At 44.1% G+C, this 20,909-nt stretch overlaps 2 protein-coding genes across 88 annotated transcripts in view; one reads left to right on the top strand and one right to left on the bottom strand.

Moving 5' to 3' along the window:
- LOC118389812 (dihydropyrimidinase-related protein 3) overlaps window positions 1-20,909 on the top strand; it is a 68,335-nt gene that overhangs the window by 19,975 nt on the left and 27,451 nt on the right. For all 38 annotated transcript variants that reach the window (XR_008147330.1, XR_008147335.1, XR_008147332.1 and 35 more), the window contains exons 7-11: window positions 570-638; window positions 6,478-6,598; window positions 7,781-7,937; window positions 10,815-10,956; window positions 12,033-12,203. Coding sequence is in view for 26 of the 38 variants with exons in the window: in XM_052529550.1 (XP_052385510.1) it covers window positions 570-638; window positions 6,478-6,598; window positions 7,781-7,937; window positions 10,815-10,956; window positions 12,033-12,203 (660 nt within the window). In the remaining 12 variants the exon portion in view is untranslated. The remainder of the gene's footprint in view (window positions 1-569; window positions 639-6,477; window positions 6,599-7,780; window positions 7,938-10,814; window positions 10,957-12,032; window positions 12,204-20,909) is intronic.
- On the bottom strand, window positions 1,142-5,708 carry LOC127933089 (uncharacterized). Of its 50 annotated transcripts, none has more exons than XM_052529493.1 (4): window positions 4,469-5,708; window positions 4,181-4,420; window positions 3,413-3,748; window positions 1,142-3,364 (listed from the first exon to the last, which is right to left on the bottom strand). In XM_052529493.1, exons 1-4 carry the CDS (start codon window positions 5,668-5,670, stop codon window positions 3,085-3,087), a joined length of 2,058 nt encoding a protein of 685 aa, XP_052385453.1. In that variant the 5' UTR covers window positions 5,671-5,708; the 3' UTR covers window positions 1,142-3,084. The 50 variants fall into 50 exon arrangements, 49 of the variants coding, with proteins under 49 accessions (XP_052385453.1, XP_052385461.1, XP_052385467.1 ...); XM_052529501.1 differs by having other exon boundaries at window positions 3,509-3,748; XM_052529507.1 differs by having other exon boundaries at window positions 3,605-3,748.

The raw sequence follows: 20,909 nt of genomic DNA, 5'->3' as shown, positions 1-20,909 counted from the left end.
AACTGACCCCCATGTAGACTCTGTCAGAAGGGAAGGGTGAGTGGTGAGAGTGGCTATTGCAGGAGTCACACTGACAGTAATGTGTGGATGCAGTTTATGTTAGTCTGTGTTATGACTGTAGAGTCCTGGGAGGGAGCTGGGTGGGCTTTAATAGCTGGTCTGGACTCCCTCAGAGACTTAGGGTGTCTGGGATCTGTCTGGCAGGACAGTAAAGAGGCTTCCTTGCTGTCTGGGCCCCAGCTTTTAACCCACAACATAGTATCATGTCCCAACGATACCCCAAAGCTGTCCAGGGTGAATATGAGGGTAGAATGTGAGGGCGAATATGAGGGTGAATAGCACTAACTAAACCTCTATATCAGCCCTACAACAGTTAACTCATCACTCTCTCGCCGGCCTGGGAATCTCTCAATGCAGTGTGTTATTGATGCAGGGTTCAATACTTTCTGCCATCTTTCTTTTTGGGGTGCTGGTGTGTGTTTATGTGTGTGTGCGTGTGTGTGTGTGTGTGTGTGTCAGAGTTGGGGGTGAATTAGTGTAAACATGGCCCCTCTGTCTGTCTGTTACAGGAGCAGGCACGCATGCTGGAGATGGGCATCACTGGACCAGAGGGACACGTGCTGAGCAGGCCAGAGGAGGTGAGGCTCTCTACATAATAAGGTTGTATGTGTCTCTCTCTCTCTCTCTCTCTCTCTCTCTCTCTCTCTCTCTCTCTCTCTCTCTCTCTCTCTCTCTCTCTCTCTCTCTCTCTCTCTCTCTCTCTCTCTCTCTCTCTCTCTCTCTCTCTCTCTCTCTCTCTCTCTCTCTCTCTCTCTCTCTCTTTCTCTGTGGGTTTGTGCATGTGTCTCTGTATGTGTGTGTGTCTCAGCTGAATTTTGCAGTTGGGGTGCCCGCCCAGCACGGCCCCGGATGGGTTGCTCGGGACGGTCCCGGATGGGTTGTCATAGCCATAAGTCATAGCCATAAGTCACATCCATAAATCACAGCCATAAGTCACATCCATAAGTCACAGCCATAAGTCATAGCCATAAGTCATAGCCATAAGTCATAGCCATAAGTCATAGCCATAACCTTACCAAGAGTACACCACAGGATATTACAGTGGCGACGAGAAGTGTTGATGTGAACACAGTGAGGTATAAATACTTTTTCTCAGTTTCACCAACTACCAACGTCTAGGCTAACCAGCTAGCCTAACATCATCATGGCACTCATTGGACACATGTCTGTCGATATAAAGGAGGATTTTGATGAGTGACTGGCACTCTGGATGACTAATGATATTGTAGAGGAAAGTTAGTCATTGGTAGCAGGGCCTATGGATTGTTGAAAAGCTTGGTAGCCCCTAACAAACCGAGTGATAAAGACTGAGGTTAGGTTAGACTGACGATGAGGTTACCGAGGCACTGAGCACTCACTATAGGCCGCAGCCTTTGATCATAGCGGAAAGACTATGTTTACACCAATGTGATCAGAATGAGAGGGAAAGCATGGCTGTTTATGTCCCCCGTTTGCAAAAGTGGTAGGGAGAAATGGGCACCGAGCGAAAATGCTACTGTTGTGTAGAGAAACACAATTCTCAGGACTGTAGTTACGAGTGCTCAGAACTAGGACTAGTAGCGCAAGTGAGCAGGAAAGCTAAAAATAGCAACGAAGCAAAGATAATCACAGAAAGCAATGAGACAGGAGACAATGCAGATGATGACATGAAACTGTTTTCAGTTCTCAGAGCGACTGACACTACTCAAGGAATTGTTCTTGAAGTGAAACTGAAAAATACACCAGCTGAAATGCAAGTAGACACAGGAACTACAGTCACCATCATCTCAGAGAGCATGTAAGCTTTAGAACACATCCCACTGGAGAAAACACAAATGCAATACCACTGCTCAGCAGACTCACAGTACCAGTGCAGTACACGATGCAATGCGGAAAGATACCACTAGTGGTCGCCAAATGCAACCAATGAGCAGTACCATGGAGAAACCGGTTAAAACACATCCGGTTAGACTGGGAGAGTATTTTCTAAAGTGAATGGGGAAAAAAGACACTGTTCCTCAAGAAAGTGTTGGAGAAACACAATCAGGTTTTCAAAGAGGGTTTAGGCTTGATCTAGGAGTTCAAAACAGACATCAAGATGAAACCAGAGGCCAACCCAAAGTTTCACAAGCCACGCCCTGTTCCTTACTCCTTTACGAGAAAAGGTGGAAAAAGAGCTGACAAGACTGGAGGGGGAGAACATAATCACCAAGTTACATCGTGGAGTAACTAGGCCACAGAAAAGAAAGTCTCAGCCATTTTGGAGGCTGCATGTCTTAACATTATCACTATGGCTGTTTCCTGGCAAACAAGTCTACCGTACTGAAGCCCTTCTACGAGCTGTGGCAATGGAAAAAACAGAGCAAAGATGTCTTCCACAAAAGTAAGCGGATGTTACTGGACAGTCAGTGTTTGGTGCACTACGACACCAAGAGACCCTTATTCTTGTGATGCCTCGTTGTAAGGGGTTGGAGCAGTGATTTCACATGTTTTTGAGAACGGGGACTGAAAGACCCATAGCATTTGCATCCTGAACCCTCAGTTCTAGTGAGAAAAACTAGGAGCAGATAGAGAAATAAGGGGTGGCTCTGATCTTTGGAGTTATTTGACAAGTATCTTTATGGCCGTAGATGTACTTTTTATTTCCAGATCACAAACCATTCCTGTCCATCTTCGGATCGAAGACAGCCTACTCTGTCAACCTCAAGAATGCCACCATTCTATCAGCCTACCGTTATGACATTGAATACCACTGCTCAGCCGATCACTTAAATGCTGACGCATTATCCTGGCAACCACTGGACGGAATGGAGGCACCGGAAACGGATGGTAATGTCTTCTACTTTGCAGCGTGGGACGACATACCACTTCAAGCCACAGACATTGCCATGGGGACAAAGAGAGACACCGTGTTGTTCAAAGTGCTGGATTTCACACTGCATAGCTGGCCAAGCTATGTAGAAAGATAGGAGCTATAGGGATACTTCACCAGAAGACAGCAGCTATCCACTGACAAAGGCTGTCTACTCTGGGGTTGCAGAGTAATCATACCCACAGAACAGCGAGGTTACTCAACGACCGCAAGAAGGCCCTGGCACAAAACCATGTGTGGTGGCCAAGGCAAGCTAAAGACCTGGAAAACAAAGTAAACCATGTGTGGTGGCCAGGGCTAGCTAAAGACCTGGAAAACAAAGTGAACCATGTGTGGTGGCCAGGGCTAGCTAAAGACCTTGAAAACAAAGTAAACCATGTGTGGTGGCCAGGGCTAGCTAAAGACCTTGAAAACAAAGTAAACCATGTGTGGTGGCCAGGGCTAGCTAAAGACCTGGAAAACAAAGTGAACCATGTGTGGTGGCCAGGGCTAGCTAAAGACCTTGAAAACAAAGTAAACCATGTGTGGTGGCCAGGGCTAGCTAAAGACCTGGAAAACAAAGTAAACCATGTGTGGTGGCCAGGGCTAGCTAAAGACCTTGAAAACAAAGTAAACCATGTGTGGTGGCCAGGGCTAGCTAAAGACCTGGAAAACAAAGTAAACCATGTGTGGTGGCCAGGGCTAGCTAAAGACCTGGAAAACAAAGTAAACCATGTGTGGTGGCCAGGGCTAGCTAAAGACCTGGAAAACAAAGTAAACCATGTGTGGTGGCCATGGCTAGCTAAAGACCTGGAAAACAAACTGACCCATGTGTGGTGGCCAGGGCTAGCTAAAGACCTGGAAAACAAAGTAAACCATGTGTGGTGGCCAGGGCTAGCTAAAGACCGGGAAAACAAAGTAAACCATGTGTGGTGGCCAGGGCTAGCTAAAGACCTGGAAAACAAAGTGAACCATGTGTGGTGGCCAGGGCTAGCTAAAGATATGGAAAACAAAGTAAACCATGTGTGGTGGCCAGGGCTAGCTAAAGACCTGGAAAACAACGTGAACCATGTGTGGTGGCCAGGGCTAGCTAAAGACCTGGAAAACAAAGTAAACCATGTGTGGTGGCCAGGGCTAGCTAAAGACATGGAAAACAAAGTAAACCATGTGTGGTGGCCAGGGATAGCTAAAGACCTGGAAAACAAAGTAAACCATGTGTGGTGGCCAGGGCTAGCTAAAGACCTGGAAAACAAAGTAAACCATGTGTGGTGGCCAGGGCTAGCTAAAGACCTGGAAAACAAAGTAAACCATGTGTGGTGGCCAGGGCTAGCTAAAGACCTGGAAAACAACGTGAACCATGTGTGGTGGCCAGGGCTAGCTAAAGACCTGGAAAACAAAGTAAACCATGTGTGGTGGCCAGGGCTAGCTAAAGACATGGAAAACAAAGTAAACCATGTGTGGTGGCCAGGGCTAGCTAAAGACCTGGAAAACAAAGTAAACCATGTGTGGTGGCCAGGGCTAGCTAAAGACCTGGAAAACAATGTGAACCATGTGTGGTGGCCAGGGCTAGCTAAAGACCTGGAAAACAAAGTGAACCATGTGTGGTGGCCAGGGCTAGCTAAAGACCTGGAAAACAAAGTAAACCATGTGTGGTGGCCAGGGCTAGCTAAAGACATGGAAAACAAAGTAAACCATGTGTGGTGGCCAGGGCTAGCTAAAGACCTGGAAAACAAAGTAAACCATGTGTGGTGGCCAGGGCTAGCTAAAGACCTTGAAAACAAAGTAAACCATGTGTGGTGGCCAGGGCTAGCTAAAGACCTTGAAAACAAAGTAAACCATGTGTGGTGGCCAGGGCTAGCTAAAGACCTTGAAAACAAAGTAAACCATGTGTGGTGGCCAGGGCTAGCTAAAGACCTTGAAAACAAAGTAAACCATGTGTGGTGGCCAGGGCTAGCTAAAGACCTGGAAAACAAAGTAAACCATGTGTGGTGGCCAGGGCTAGCTAAAGACCTGGAAAACAAAGTGAACCATGTGTGGTGGCCAGGGCTAGCTAAAGACCTTGAAAACAAAGTAAACCATGTGTGGTGGCCAGGGCTAGCTAAAGACCTTGAAAACAAAGTAAACCATGTGTGGTGGCCAGGGCTAGCTAAAGACCTGGAAAACAAAGTAAACCATGTGTGGTGGCCAGGGCTAGCTAAAGACCTGGAAAACAAAGTAAACCATGTGTGGTGGCCAGGGCTAGCTAAAGACCTGGAAAACAAAGTAAACCATGTGTGGTGGCCATGGCTAGCTAAAGACCTGGAAAACAAACTGACCCATGTGTGGTGGCCAGGGCTAGCTAAAGACCTGGAAAACAAAGTAAACCATGTGTGGTGGCCAGGGCTAGCTAAAGACCTGGAAAACAACGTGAACCATGTGTGGTGGCCAGGGCTAGCTAAAGACCTGGAAAACAAAGTAAACCATGTGTGGTGGCCAGGGCTAGCTAAAGACATGGAAAACAAAGTAAACCATGTGTGGTGGCCAGGGATAGCTAAAGACCTGGAAAACAAAGTAAACCATGTGTGGTGGCCAGGGCTAGCTAAAGACCTGGAAAACAAAGTAAACCATGTGTGGTGGCCAGGGCTAGCTAAAGACCTGGAAAACAAAGTAAACCATGTGTGGTGGCCAGGGCTAGCTAAAGACCTGGAAAACAACGTGAACCATGTGTGGTGGCCAGGGCTAGCTAAAGACCTGGAAAACAAAGTAAACCATGTGTGGTGGCCAGGGCTAGCTAAAGACATGGAAAACAAAGTAAACCATGTGTGGTGGCCAGGGCTAGCTAAAGACCTGGAAAACAAAGTGAACCATGTGTGGTGGCCAGGGCTAGCTAAAGACATGGAAAACAAAGTAAACCATGTGTGGTGGCCAGGGCTAGCTAAAGACATGGAAAACAAAGTAAACCATGTGTGGTGGCCAGGGCTAGCTAAAGACCTGGAAAACAACGTGAACCATGTGTGGTGGCCAGGGCTAGCTAAAGACCTGGAAAACAAAGTAAACAATGTGTCATTTGTATGTCAGTGAGGAACCTGCCAAACCCGGCAACGCTACACTGATGGAAATGGCCAAGTCGAGTGTGGCAGCTTTTGCACATTGGAATTTGCAGAGGAGGATCAACTTAATTTCATTGTGCTGATTGACAACCATTCAAAATGGATTGAAGTGGAGATACGTTGTCAATTGTACAACTGAATGCATTCAACTGAAATGTGTCTTCTGCATTTAACCCAACCCCTCTGAATCAGAGAGGAGCGGGGTGCTGCCATAATCAACATCCACGTATTCGGCACCCGGGGAACAGTGGGTTAACTGCCTTGCTCAGCTCTGGGATTTAATCCAGCAACCTTTCATTCACTGGCCCAACGCTCTAACCACTAGGTAACCTGGCAGTATTAGACATTGCCAGTTCCGGGTTGGTTTAATCTGTTCAGAGACTAATTGATTGTTCTGTCTGTTTTCATCTGCCTGTCTGTCTGTCTGTCTGTTTGTCTGTCTGTCTGTCTGCGTGTGTGTGTGTGTCGCTGTCTATCTGTCGATTCCCTCCCATCTAGCTGGAGGCAGAGGCTGTGTTCCGCGCCATCACCATTGCCAGCCAGACCAACTGTCCCCTGTATGTGACAAGGGTCATGAGCAAGAGTGCTGCCGACATCATCTCACAGGCCAGGAAAAAAGGTTCCCGGGTTTCCAGTGTGGCTGTGATTGGGCTTTAATTACTGTATCAAGAAGGCACCTAACTTACATATTTGTTAGTCACAATGAATGCATAGAAAGAAGTTCATCTACCTTTCATATCAGAACATGAGAGCTGTCCTTACCCCGGGTGATAAGTTAGAGATTAATATCAGAACACGAGAGCTGTCCTTTCCCCGGGTGATATGTTAGAGATTCATCTCAAAACGGCCCTTACCCACATGTCCCTTGGAGGTAGTTGTCACCTCTTAGTGCAACTTCGCCGCTGCCTCCTAAACTCTTCTGTTCTGTAAGAGGATTGGAATGCACCTATGTCCGTATGTGCTGATCCGAGTGTCTTGGTTCACACCCTAGATTTACACTATAGGTCTGGTCTGGTAGACACACCGGATACAAGAAGGCCCGTTTTGAGATGAATCTCTGATTTATCACCCGGGGCTCACCGTAGCAAACTGTCAGAAAACCTGTCTCTGCCATTCATCAGGAGCCCACGGCGGAGCAGGGAGAGAAAGTAGGCCTCTTGTACGTGATGGAGAGAAAGGTATACACTTTCTGAACTGAGAAGAAAAAGAGAGGAAGGGAAAGATGCATGTCCTCATGTAGGAAGCATGTAAGGGTCACTCGGTGCTCCCAAGAGGCCTTGTTTTCATCACTGGCTGGTCCCGTTCCTCAGCGCTGACATCCGATTCGTCATGTCAAAGCCCAGAGAGGGAAAGAGACTTGCAAATAGCAACAGGAAAGTTAAACATGAGGCAATGTTAAGAGACCATCAAATCTTTCCTACAAACTTCTGGATCACCTGACCTTTTAGTTCCGTTAGATTCTCCCTTTAGTTCTTATGTTTCAAGCTTTATTTGTCACATTCACAAGAACAGTAAAATGTTTAACTTGCAAGCCCTTCCCAACAGTGCAATATTCAATATCAAAATAGGAGGAGAAATAAGAAAGGAAGAAAAAAAACTGGAGAATGTAAAATCTATACATGTTTACATGGTCAGTGCCAGCACCAAATAAAACATGTGCCAGGATACTGGACATTGTACATTTGCTACTGGCATTGACCCGAAATAAACCTAGCAAGCTAACGAGTGAGTACATTTTTAGCAGCATGAGGTGAGTTGATTTAATGTAGTCTCACCCTGGGTGATAACATCTTTTTCCCAGGCAACGTTGTGTTTGGCGAGCCAATCACGGCCAGCCTTGGGACTGACGGGACACACTATTGGAGCAAGAACTGGGCCAAGGCTGCCTCCTTTGTGACATCACCCCCCCTCAGCCCGGACCCCACCACCCCAGACTACCTGAACACATTACTGGCCAGGTAAAGAGCTCCCTCTCTTGACTGTATGACACTCCACTGACCTAGCATGTCCTCGCTGCATCAAACAGACTGATAGGCTTCTGGAGGCGCTTCTAACCTCATGATGGATTTATTATTTATTCAACCTTTATGCTGAGACCAAAGTCTCTTTAATAGATCAATACACATCAATATACACTATACACATCAATACACACTATACACATCAATATACACTATACACATCAATATACACTTTACACATCAATATACACTATACACATCAATAGACACATCAGTATAAACTATACACATCAATAGACACTATACACATCAATATACACTATACACATCAATAGACACATCAGTATAAACTATACACATCAATAGACACTATACACATCAATATACACTATACACATCAATATACACTATACACATCAATATACACTATACACATCAATAGACACATCAATATACACTATACACATCAATATACACTATACACATCACTAGACACATCAATATACACTATACACATCAATATACACATCATTATACACATTGGTATACATGTCAATATACACATCAATAGACATCAAAATACACATCAATATACACTATACACATCAATATACACTATACACTTCAATATACACATCAATATACACTATACACATCAATATACACTATACACATCACTAGACACATCAATATACACTATACACATCAATATACACTGTACACATCAATATACACTATACACATCAATAGACACATCAATATACACTATACACATCAATATACAGTATACACATCAATATATACATCACTATACACATCAGTATACACGTCAATATACACATCAATAGACATCAAAATACCCATCAATATACACTATACACATCAATATACACTATACACATCAATATACACTATACACATCAATATACACTATACACATCAATATACATTATACACATCAATATACACTATACACATCAATATACATTATACACATCAATATACACTATACACATCAATATACACATCAATATACACTATACACATCAATAAACACTATACACATCAATATACACTATACACATCAATAGACACATCAATATACACTATACACATCAATATACACTATACACATCAATATATACATCATTATGCACATTAGTATACATGTCAATATACACATGAATAGACATCAAAATACACATCAATATACACTATACACATCAATATACACTATACACATCAATATACACTATACACATCAATATACACTATACACATCAATATACACTATACACATCAATATACACTTTACACATCAATAGACACATCAGTATAAACTATACACATCAATAGACACTATACACATCAATATACACTATACACATCAATAGACACATCAGTATAAACTATACACATCAATAGACACTATACACATCAATATACACTATACACATCAATATACACTATACACATCAATATACACTATACACATCAATAGACACATCAATATACACTATACACATCAATATACACTATACACATCACTAGACACATCAATATACACTATACACATCAATATACACATCATTATACACATTGGTATACATGTCAATATACACATCAATAGACATCAAAATACACATCAATATACACTATACACATCAATATACACTATACACTTCAATATACACATCAATATACACTATACACATCAATATACACTATACACATCACTAGACACATCAATATACACTATACACATCAATATACACTGTACACATCAATATACACTATACACATCAATAGACACATCAATATACACTATACACATCAATATACAGTATACACATCAATATATACATCACTATACACATCAGTATACACGTCAATATACACATCAATAGACATCAAAATACCCATCAATATACACTATACACATCAATATACATTATACACATCAATATACACTATACACATCAATATACATTATACACATCAATATACACTATACACATCAATATACATTATACACATCAATATACACTATACACATCAATATACACATCAATATACACATCAATAAACACTATACACATCAATATACACTATACACATCATTATGCACAGTGGTGACATGTCAATATACACATGAATAGACATCAAAATACACTATACACATCAATATACTTCAATATACACTATACACATTACACATCAATATACACTATACACATCAATATACACATCAATAGACACATATGAACAAATTCTTATTTTCAATGACAACCTAGGAACAGTGGGTTAACTGCCTGTTCAGGGGCAGAACGACAGATTTGTACCTTGTCAGCTCGGGGGTTTGAACTTGCAACCTTCCGGTTACTAGTCCAACACTCTAACCACTAGGCTACCCTGCCGCCCTCACTTGGCTACCCTGCCGCCCTCACTTGGCTACCCTGCCGCCCTCACTTGGCTACCCTGCCGCCCTCACTTGGTTAGCCTGCCGCCCTCACTTGGCTACCCTGCCGCCCTCACTTGGCTACCCTGCCACCCTCACTTGGCTACCCTGCCGCCTTAAGGGATCGTAGATCACAGCTATGAAGTTAAGGAATTATTTCAGGTCTGAAGCAGTACCTGTGGAAGAGTGTTTAATAATTGAATCTGCTACTGAAAGCCACTGTTGTGTGTGTGATATACAACATACTGCATCTCAACACATTTCTTACTACTGTTCTATCATGTTTCAGCTGCAAAGCCATGGCTAAGTTGTTACTCTCTCTCTCTCTCTCTCTCTCTCTCTCTCTCTCTCTCTCTCTCTCTCTCCTCCCTCTCTCGCTCTCTGTCTCTCTCTCTCTCTCTCTCCCTCTATCCTAGTGGTGACCTGAATGTGACTGGCAGTGCCCACTGCACCTTCAGCGTGGCCCAGAAGGCCATAGGGAAGGATGACTTCACTCAGATCCCTGAGGGTGTGAACGGAGTGGAGGAGAGGATGTCCCTCATCTGGGAGAAGGCTGTGGTGAGGATGGATGGGTGGACACCTGTCTGCATGGCATATGTCTCTCTCTCTTTCTTTGGTTGTGTCCAAAATGACACTCTATTCCCTTTATAGTGCACTAATTTTGACACGGGCCCATATGGCTCTGGTCAAAAGTAGTGTACTATATAGGGAATAGGGTGCTATTTAGGATGCATACTCTGAGTCGGTATTCATGTCATAATAATGAATTCCCCACGACCACGCCCACAAATTGGGGAAAAGAGACAGCTTTGTTGACAATTTTGTGTTCTACTTAAATTGTGGGGACCTAGTGTCCAAGATAGTTACATGTAGTTATATGTGTGGAAACATTTCATCACAGGTAAGACATTTAACTCGTTTAGTATAGTCCGTTTGTTAGTCCACTCACTACTTGTAGCTATATAGTCTGTTTGTTTGTGTTGTTGGTCTTGGCTAGCTTAATGTTCAGGTTGGTAGCTAACTAGCAGTCACTCACGGTGCTCATGAAAAGAGACATGAGGGGATCCCTACTATATTATGTTTTTCTAAGTAGTGAGAACACTCTGGAGCAGGCAATGTTGAAAGTAGTCTTTAGACATGTTGTACTTTTCTTATATATAGTTTTGTAATTGAGTAAAACAAGCAGACAACAAGAACATTATTTAAGAAAAGGTCAACTTTTTGCTGTGAGTCAAGGTGGGCGGGGCCACAACATTCTATTTAATACCAACTGGGACTATTCTGTTTCTTTCTTTCATGTCCTTATTTTCTCAGCTTTGCTAGCCCTCACTAACCCTCTCTTTACATGGCTCCCTCTGAACCCTCTTAGCTACTCTGAGTACTCCACTTCCTCCAGTTTATGCTGCACATTCTCCACAATTCACTGCAGCTCCTCCTCTCTCCTCTTCCCTAATACATCCTGGTGGTTTAGTGATATATCTCTGGATCTATCCCTGCTGGATCACCCTGCTTACAGACTAAAACAGTATTAGATCTCTGTCTATCTCTGGGTCTGTCCCCCAAGCTGTTCACCCAGTTTACAGAATAAAACAGTGTGCATTTTGACAAGTCACCTTTTTTTCCTGCTCACTCAGACCACTGGCAAGATGGACGAGAACATGTTCGTTGCTGTGACGAGCACCAACGCCGCCAAGATCCTAAACCTGTACCCCCGTAAGGGACGGATAGCTGTGGGCTCCGATGCTGACCTGGTCATTTGGGACTCAGATGCTGTCCGCACCATCACCGCCAAGACGCACAACTCGGTAAGAGGTCAAAGGCTCGGGGTGAATAAAGTTCCAGTGACCTTTCAGTTTCTCAGAAGGGAAACGAAGTCCCGAAACTAAGTCCCTGTAGACTCCCTGCGCACAGGAGCCCAGAGCGTACACTACAGTGCAGGGTTAAACAGAGGAAGTGTCCGTTCAGGAAATCAAGCCTTCTGAACTTCCTGCTGCAGGCGCAGAGAACGAGGGAGAGAGAGAAAGACAGAGAGGCCTCAGAGAAAAGCAGAATAGTACGATGAAGAGGTGTGGAAAGACAGAAACACAGAGAGAGAGATAGAACGGCAAAGAGAGGGAGAGAAAGAAAGAGCTGGAAAAAGAATGGACAAGTTTTCAATGACTTTTCCATACGTGGAGACCCAAGGTTTTTACATAATGATGTCACCTTCTCGTTTCCTGCTTGTAGCCCCTCCAGACAACAAAACAAGCACATAAGAACACAGAGCATAAGAACAGGGGCTCCTGTTCATGTTAATGATGGCTACAGTGATCTATTGGGCACAGTAGTTCAGTGCTTTACAACCTTCTATCTGTGTATCCCTCCCTCTGTAGTAAATACAAGTATCCCCTTATCTGAAATGTTTGATCTGGTTAGCTTTGTATATGTTGTTGCACATAGAACCGGACCGTGACATCATACTTGGCAGACGTGGAGCCTTATGTCCAGTCGAGAGGAGGCTGGTGGGAGAAGCTATAGGAGGACTGGCTCATGGTAATGGCTGGAATGGAATCAATGGAATGGAGTTAAACATGTGGTTTCCATATGTTTGCTGTACCATTCCATTAATTCCATTCTAGTCTTTACAATGAGCCCGTCTTCTTATAGCTCTTCCCACCAGCCTCCTCTGGTCCTGTCCTGGCCTGAATCTGGAAAAACAGCAGGGCCGTGTGCATAGAAACACACAAACCACAGAAGAGAGGGGGCAACAGATTGCAAAGAAATATGTAGAGAGAGACAGAATGATAGACAGAATAAGAGAGTTTATGGCAGGAGAATAGAGAGAAGGGGAATGGATCAGAGACAACCAACGAGAGTGAAAGAGAGTAGGAAGAAAGTGGGAGAGAGAGAGGCCTAGAGATAGAGAAAGATAAAGTGGTGGAGAGGGAGAGAGTGCTAGAGGAATAGAATGTGTTAGAGAGAGAAGAGACAGTGCAAGAGAAAGTGGAAGTGCTAGACAGAGAGAGGAGAGACAGTGCAAGAGAAAGAGGGAGAGGGAGAGAAAGTGCTAAAGAGAGAGAGAGAGAAGGAGAGAGAGTGATGCTTGGCATCATTAGCCCCAGCTGTGCGATGGCAGCTGTTTGTCTTTTAATGCCAAATGGAGGCGTATGAGAAACAGGCCGACTGGAAGAGGTGGAGGAGGAGGGTTATTTATCTCTCTTCTCCCACACATGTTGTTAATTAAGGCAGAACCATGGTCTCATCTCTACAGAGACGGCCTGCCTGCCTACCAAGCCGCCCGCCAACCCGCCTCCTCTTTTCCTCTGTCCCCACAGCCAAACTGGGCCTGTGTGTCCCATGACTCTACTTAGTTCTCCCTCAATAAGCTTTACGTCTCACTACAACACACAGAATGGCCTCTCATCAGACCCATTTTGAGAGCAATATGTCCAAATATGATCTACTTTAGTGGAATTAGACGGCTCTTCATCTGAATTAGTGTGTCAGCTCATAAATCACAGACAGTCTTTGGTGCGTGAGGTCATGTGTTTCAGAGACCCTTTACTGTTTATTTTTTCCATACTTGACTTTCTGAGTCCACAAAAACACACCGATGTAAACTCATGTAAACTCCCCGACGTCATTTGTGTCAGACGAGTGACTGTCAGACTGCGGAAAACTGGAAATAGTTGCGTTTACGTGGGAGCTGGTTGCTTCTGCATCGCTGTACTGTCATTTCCTCCACTTGAGAGAGAGTTTTGAGCACCGAAAAGTTCCTGCAGCTGCTCATCGTTTGTATAATTGGATTGTGCTTGTGAATCTCTACAGTAAGTAATGGCAGCATAACAGACTGTAATGGGGTGCAATGGGGAAAAGTAGGCTTGAAAAATCTAGAGCTTTTGTAATTTTGTTATTTGTCATTCTCCTCTCTTTTGTTGGCCTAGCATCACTGACCAAGACATACAATATCCAGTTAAAGATGCACTATGCAGAAATCTGCCATTTCCTGGTTGCTAAAATTATAATAGTTCACCTAATTTCAGTTTATGTGACAAAAAAGAAAGTATAGTGTAGAGAATCATTGTACCATTTAAACCGCTGTGAAAAGTGTTTTCCAGAACTACAAATATTATATTTTCAGCTGTTGGAAGCTAGTGTACAAAACCCAAAAACACATTGAACCGATACACCAGATTACCTGATTGCCGAACATCTCATTCCAAACCCATGGGCATTAATATGGAGTTGGTCCCACTCTTCTGGGAAAGCTTTCCACGAGATGTTGGAACATTGCTTTGGGGACTTGCTTCCATTCAGCCACAAGAGTATTAGTGAGGTTGGGCTCTGATGTTGGGCGATTAGGCCTGGCTCGCAGTCAGCGTTCCAATTCATCCCAAAGGTGAGGTTGAGGTCAGGGCTCTGTGCAGGACAGTAAAGTTCTTCCACACCGGTCTCGACAAACCTTTTCTGTATGGACCTCGCTTTGTGCAGTGTCATGCTGAAACAGGAAAGGACCTTGCCCAAACTGATGCCACAAAGTTGGAAGCACAGAATCGTCTAGAATGTAATTGTATTCTGTAGAGTGAAGATTTCCCTTCACTGGAACTAAGGGGCCGAGCCCGAACCATGAAAAACGCGTGTGGATGAAATAGCCGAATCCACTAATTTGAAGGGGTGTCCACATACTTTTGTATATGAAGTGTGTACTGCTTCTTAGACTTGCCTTCTTTCAATGAGAATGATAGATATATAACTCACAATTTTATGTGAATATGGTGGGGTCAAAAGTGACATATTTCAGCTTTAATGTATAACGTGTTTGACTGTGTGTGTTTGACACTGTGTGTTTGACTCTGCATGTGTTTGACTGTGTGTTTGACTGTGTGTTTGACTGTGTGTTTGACTCTGCGTGTGTTTGACTGTGTGTTTGACTGTGTGTGTGTTTGACTGTGTGTGTTTGACTCTGCGTGTGTTTGACTCTGCATGTGTTTGACTGTGTGTGTTTGACTCTGCGTGTGTTTGACTGTGTGTTTGACTCTGCGTGTGTTTGACTGTGTGTTTGACTGTGTGTTTGACTCTGCGTGTGTTTGACTGTGTGTTTGACTGTGTGTGTGTTTGACTGTGTGTCTGACTGTGTGTGTGTTTGACTCTGCGTGTGTTTGACTGTGTGTTTGACTCTGCGTGTGTTTGACTGTGTGTCTGACTGTGTGTATGTTTGACTCTGCGTGTGTTTGACTCTGCGTGTGTTTGACTCTGCATGTGTTTGACTGTGTGTTTGACTGTGCATGTGTTTGACTGTGTGTTTGACTCTGCATGTGTTTGACTGTGTGTGTTTGACTCTGCGTGTGTTTGACTGTGTGTTTGACTCTGCGTGTGTTTGTCTGTGTGTTTGACTGTGTGTTTGACTCTGCGTGTGTTTGTCTGTGTGTTTGACTGTGTGTGTTTGACTCTGCATGTGTTTGACTGTGTGTTTGACTCTGCATGTGTTTGACTGTGTGTTTGACTCTGCGTGTGTTTGACTGTGTGTTTGACTCTGCGTGTGTTTGTCTGTGTGTTTGACTGTGTGTTTGACTCTGTGTGTGTTTGTCTGTGTGTTTGACTCTGCGTGTGTTTGACTCTGCATGTGTTTGACTCTGCGTGTGTTTGTCTGTGTGTTTGACTGTGTGTTTGACTCTGCGTGTGTTTGTCTGTGTGTTTGACTGTGTGTTTGACTCTGCGTGTGTTTGTCTGTGTGTTTGACTGTGTGTTTGACTCTGCGTGTGTTTGACTCTGCATGTGTTTGACTCTGCGTGTGTTTGTCTATGTGTTTGACTGTGTGTTTGACTCTGCGTGTGTTTGACTCTGCATGTTTTTGACTCTGCGTGTGTTTGTCTGTGTGTTTGACTGTGTGTTTGACTCTGCGTGTGTTTGTCTGTGTGTTTGACTGTGTGTTTGACTCTGCGTGTGTTTGACTGTGTGTTTGACTCTGCATGTGTTTGACTCTGCGTGTGTTTGACTGTGTGTTTGACTCTGCATGTGTTTGACTCTGCGTGTGTTTGTCTGTGTGTTTGACTCTGCATGTGTTTGACTGTGTGTTTGACTCTGCATGTGTTTGACTCTGCGTGTGTTTGACTGTGTGTTTGACTCTGCATGTGTTTGACTCTGCGTGTGTTTGACTCTGCATGTGTTTGACTCTGCATGTGTTTGACTGCATGTGTTTGACTCTGTGTGTTTGACTGTGTTTGACTGTGTTTGACTCTGCGTGTGTTTGACTGTGTGTTTGACTCTGCATGTGTTTGTTTGTGTTTGACTGTGTGTTTGACTCTGCATGTGTTTGACTCTGCGTGTGTTTGACTGTGTGTTTGACTGTGTGTTTGACTCTGCATGTGTTTGACTCTGCGTGTGTTTGACTGTGTTTTGACTCTGTGTGTTTGACTCTGCATGTGTTTGACTCTGCGTGTGTTTGACTGTGTTTGACTCTGCATGTGTTTGACTGTGTGTTTGACTGTGTGTTTGACTCTGCGTGTGTTTGACTGTGTGTTTGACTCTGCATGTGTTTGACTCTGTGTGTTTGACTGTGTGTTTGACTCTGCATGTGTTTGACTGTTTGACTCTGCATGTTTTGACTCTGCATGTGTTTGACTGTGTCTTTGCGTGTGTTTGACTGTGTGTTTGACTCTCTGCATGTGTTTTGTCTGTGTGTTTGACTTTGACTCTGTGTGTTTGACTCTCTGCGTGTGTTTGTCTGTGTGTTTGACTGTGTGTTTGACTCTGCGTGTGTTTGACTGTGTGTTTGACTCTGCGTGTGTTTGTCTGTGTGTTTGACTGTGTGTTTGACTCTGCTGTGTGTTTGACTGTTTGACTCTGCATGTGTTTGACTCTGCGTGTGTTTGACTGTGTGTTTGACTGTGTGTTTGACTGTGTGTTTGACTCTGCGTGTGTTTGTCTGTGTGTTTGACTCTGCATGTGTTTGACTGTGTGTTTGACTCTGTGTGTTTGACTCTGCGTGTGTTTGACTGTGTGTTTGACTGTTTTTGACTGTGTGTTTGACTCTGCATGTGTTTGACTCTGCGTGTGTTTGTCTGTGTGTTTGACTCTGCATGTGTTTGACTGTGTGTTTGACTCTGCATGTGTTTGACTGTGTGTTTGACTGTGTGTTTGTCTGTGTGTTTTGACTCTGTGTTTGACTGTGTGTTTGACTCTGCATGTGTTTGACTGTGTGTTTGACTCTGCGTGTGTTTGACTGTGTGTTTGACTCTGCATGTGTTTGACTCTGCGTGTGTTTGACTGTGTGTTTGACTCTGCGTGTGTTTGACTGTGTGTTTGACTCTGCATGTGTTTGACTCTGCGTGTGTTTGACTGTGTGTTTGACTCTGCATGTGTTTGACTCTGCGTGTGTTTGTCTGTGTGTTTGACTCTGCATGTGTTTGACTGTGTGTTTGACTCTGCGTGTGTTTGACTGTGTGTTTGACTCTGCATGTGTTTGACTCTGTGTGTTTGACTGTGTGTTTGACTCTGCATGTGTTTGACTCTGCGTGTGTTTGACTGTGTGACTCTGCATGTGTTTGACTGTGTGTTTGACTCTGCATGTGTTTGACTGTGTGTTTGACTGTGTTTGTGTGTTTGTCTGTGTGTTTGACTGTGTGTTTGACTGTGACTCTGCGTGTGTTTGACTGTGTGTTTGACTCTGCGTGTGTTTGTCTGTGTGTTTGACTGTGTGTTTGACTCTGCATGTGTTTGACTCTGCGTGTGTTTGACTGTGTGTTTGACTCTGCGTGTGTTTGACTGTGTGTTTGACTCTGCATGTGTTTGACTCTGCGTGTGTTTGACTGTGTGTTTGTCTCTGCATGTGTTTGACTCTGCGTGTGTTTGACTGTGTGTGTGTACTGCGTGTGTTTGACTCTGCGTGTGTTTGTCTGTGTGTTTGACTCTGCGTGTGTCTGACTGTGTGTGTGTTTGACTCTGCGTGTGTTTGACTGTGTGTTTGACTGTGTGTGTGTTTGACTCTGTGTGTTTGACTCTGTGTGTTTTTGACTCTGCGTGTGTTTGACTGCGTGTGTTTGACTGTGTGTTTGACTCTGCGTGTGTTTGACTGTGTGTGTGTTTGACTCTGCGTGTGTTTGACTCTGCGTGTGTTTGACTCTGCGTGCGTTTGACTCTGCGTGCGTTTGACTCTGCGTGCGTTTGACTCTGCGTGTGTTTGACTCTGTGTGTGTTTGACTCTGCGTGCGTTTGACTGTGTGTTTTACTCTGCGTGTGTTTGACTGTGTGTGTGTTTGACTCTGCGTGTGTTTGACTCTGTGTGTGTTTGACTCTGCGTGTGTTTGACTCTGTGTGTGTTTGACTCTGTGTGTGTTTGACTCTGCGTGTGTTTGACTGTGTGTTTGACTCTGCGTGTGTTTGACTGTGTGTTTGACTGTGTGTGTGTTTGACTGTGTGTGTTTGACTGTGTGTGTGTTTGACTCTGCGTGTGTTTAACTGTGTGTTTGACTGTGTGTTTGACTCTGCGTGTGTTTGACTGTGTGTTTGACTCTGCGTGTGTTTGACTGTGTGTTTGACTCTGTGTGTGTTTGACTCTGCGTGTGTTTGACTCTGCGTGTGTTTCACTGTGTGTTTCACTGTGTGTGTTTGACTCTGCGTGTGTTTGACTGTGTGTGTTTGACTCTGCGTGTGTTTGACTCTGCGTGTGTTTGACTCTGCATGTGTTTGACTCTGTGTGTGTGTTTGACTCTGCATGTGTTTGACTGTGTGTTTCACTGTGTGTGTTTGACTCTGCGTGTGTTTGACTCTGTGTGTGTGTTTGACTCTGTGTGTGTTTGACTGTGTGTGTTTGACTCTGCGTGCGTTTGACTCTGCGTGCGTTTGACTCTGCGTGCGTTTGACTCTGCGTGCGTTTGACTCTGCGTGTGTTTGACTCTGCATGTGTTTGACTCTGTGTGTGTTTGACTCTGCGTGCGTTTGACTCTGCGTGTGTTTGACTCTGCGTGTGTTTGACTCTGTGTGTGTTTGACTCTGCGTGCGTTTGACTGTGTGTGTTTGACTCTGCGTGTGTTTGACTGTGTGTGTTTGACTCTGCGTGTGTTTGACTGTGTGTGTTTGACTCTGCGTGTGTTTGACTGTTGTTTGACTCTGCACGTGTTTGACTGTGTGTGTTTGACTCTGCGTGTGTTTGACTGTGTGTTTGACTGTGTGTTTGACTGTGTGTTTGACTCTGCGTGTGTTTGACTGTGTGTTTGACTGTGTGTGTGTTTGACTGTGTGTCTGACTGTGTGTGTGTTTGACTCTGCGTGTGTTTGACTGTGTTTGACTCTGCGTGTGTTTGACTGTGTGTCTGACTGTGTGTATGTTTGACTCTGCGTGTGTTTGACTCTGCGTGTGTTTGACTCTGCATGTGTTTGACTGTGTGTTTGACTGTGCATGTGTTTGACTGTGTGTTTGACTCTGCATGTGTTTGACTGTGTGTGTTTGACTCTGCGTGTGTTTGACTGTGTGTTTGACTCTGCGTGTGTTTGTCTGTGTGTTTGACTGTGTGTTTGACTCTGCGTGTGTTTGTCTGTGTGTTTGACTGTGTGTGTTTGACTCTGCATGTGTTTGACTGTGTGTTTGACTCTGCATGTGTTTGACTGTGTGTTTGACTCTGCGTGTGTTTGACTGTGTGTTTGACTCTGCGTGTGTTTGTCTGTGTGTTTGACTGTGTGTTTGACTCTGTGTGTGTTTGTCTGTGTGTTTGACTCTGCGTGTGTTTGACTCTGCATGTGTTTGACTCTGCGTGTGTTTGTCTGTGTGTTTGACTGTGTGTTTGACTCTGCGTGTGTTTGTCTGTGTGTTTGACTGTGTGTTTGACTCTGCGTGTGTTTGTCTGTGTGTTTGACTGTGTGTTTGACTCTGCGTGTGTTTGACTCTGCATGTGTTTGACTCTGCGTGTGTTTGTCTATGTGTTTGACTGTGTGTTTGACTCTGCGTGTGTTTGACTCTGCATGTTTTTGACTCTGCGTGTGTTTGTCTGTGTGTTTGACTGTGTGTTTGACTCTGCGTGTGTTTGTCTGTGTGTTTGACTGTGTGTTTGACTCTGCGTGTGTTTGACTGTGTGTTTGACTCTGCATGTGTTTGACTCTGCGTGTGTTTGACTGTGTGTTTGACTCTGCATGTGTTTGACTCTGCGTGTGTTTGTCTGTGTGTTTGACTCTGCATGTGTTTGACTGTGTGTTTGACTCTGCATGTGTTTGACTCTGCGTGTGTTTGACTGTGTGTTTGACTCTGCATGTGTTTGACTCTGCGTGTGTTTGACTGTGTGTTTGACTCTGCATGTGTTTGACTGTGTGTTTGACTCTGCGTGTGTTTGTCTGTGTGTTTGACTGTGTGTTTGACTGTGTGTTTGACTCTGCGTGTGTTTGACTGTGTGTTTGACTCTGCGTGTGTTTGTCTGTGTGTTTGACTGTGTGTTTGACTCTGCATGTGTTTGACTCTGCGTGTGTTTGACTGTGTGTTTGACTCTGCGTGTGTTTGACTGTGTGTTTGACTCTGCATGTGTTTGACTCTGCGTGTGTTTGACT

Source organism: Oncorhynchus keta, chromosome 11, assembly GCF_023373465.1.
Source record: "Oncorhynchus keta strain PuntledgeMale-10-30-2019 chromosome 11, Oket_V2, whole genome shotgun sequence".
Classification (NCBI taxonomy): domain Eukaryota; kingdom Metazoa; phylum Chordata; class Actinopteri; order Salmoniformes; family Salmonidae; genus Oncorhynchus; species Oncorhynchus keta.
The sequence above is the reverse complement of the archived record's forward strand: the minus strand, read 5'-3'. Positions and strand labels throughout refer to the sequence as shown.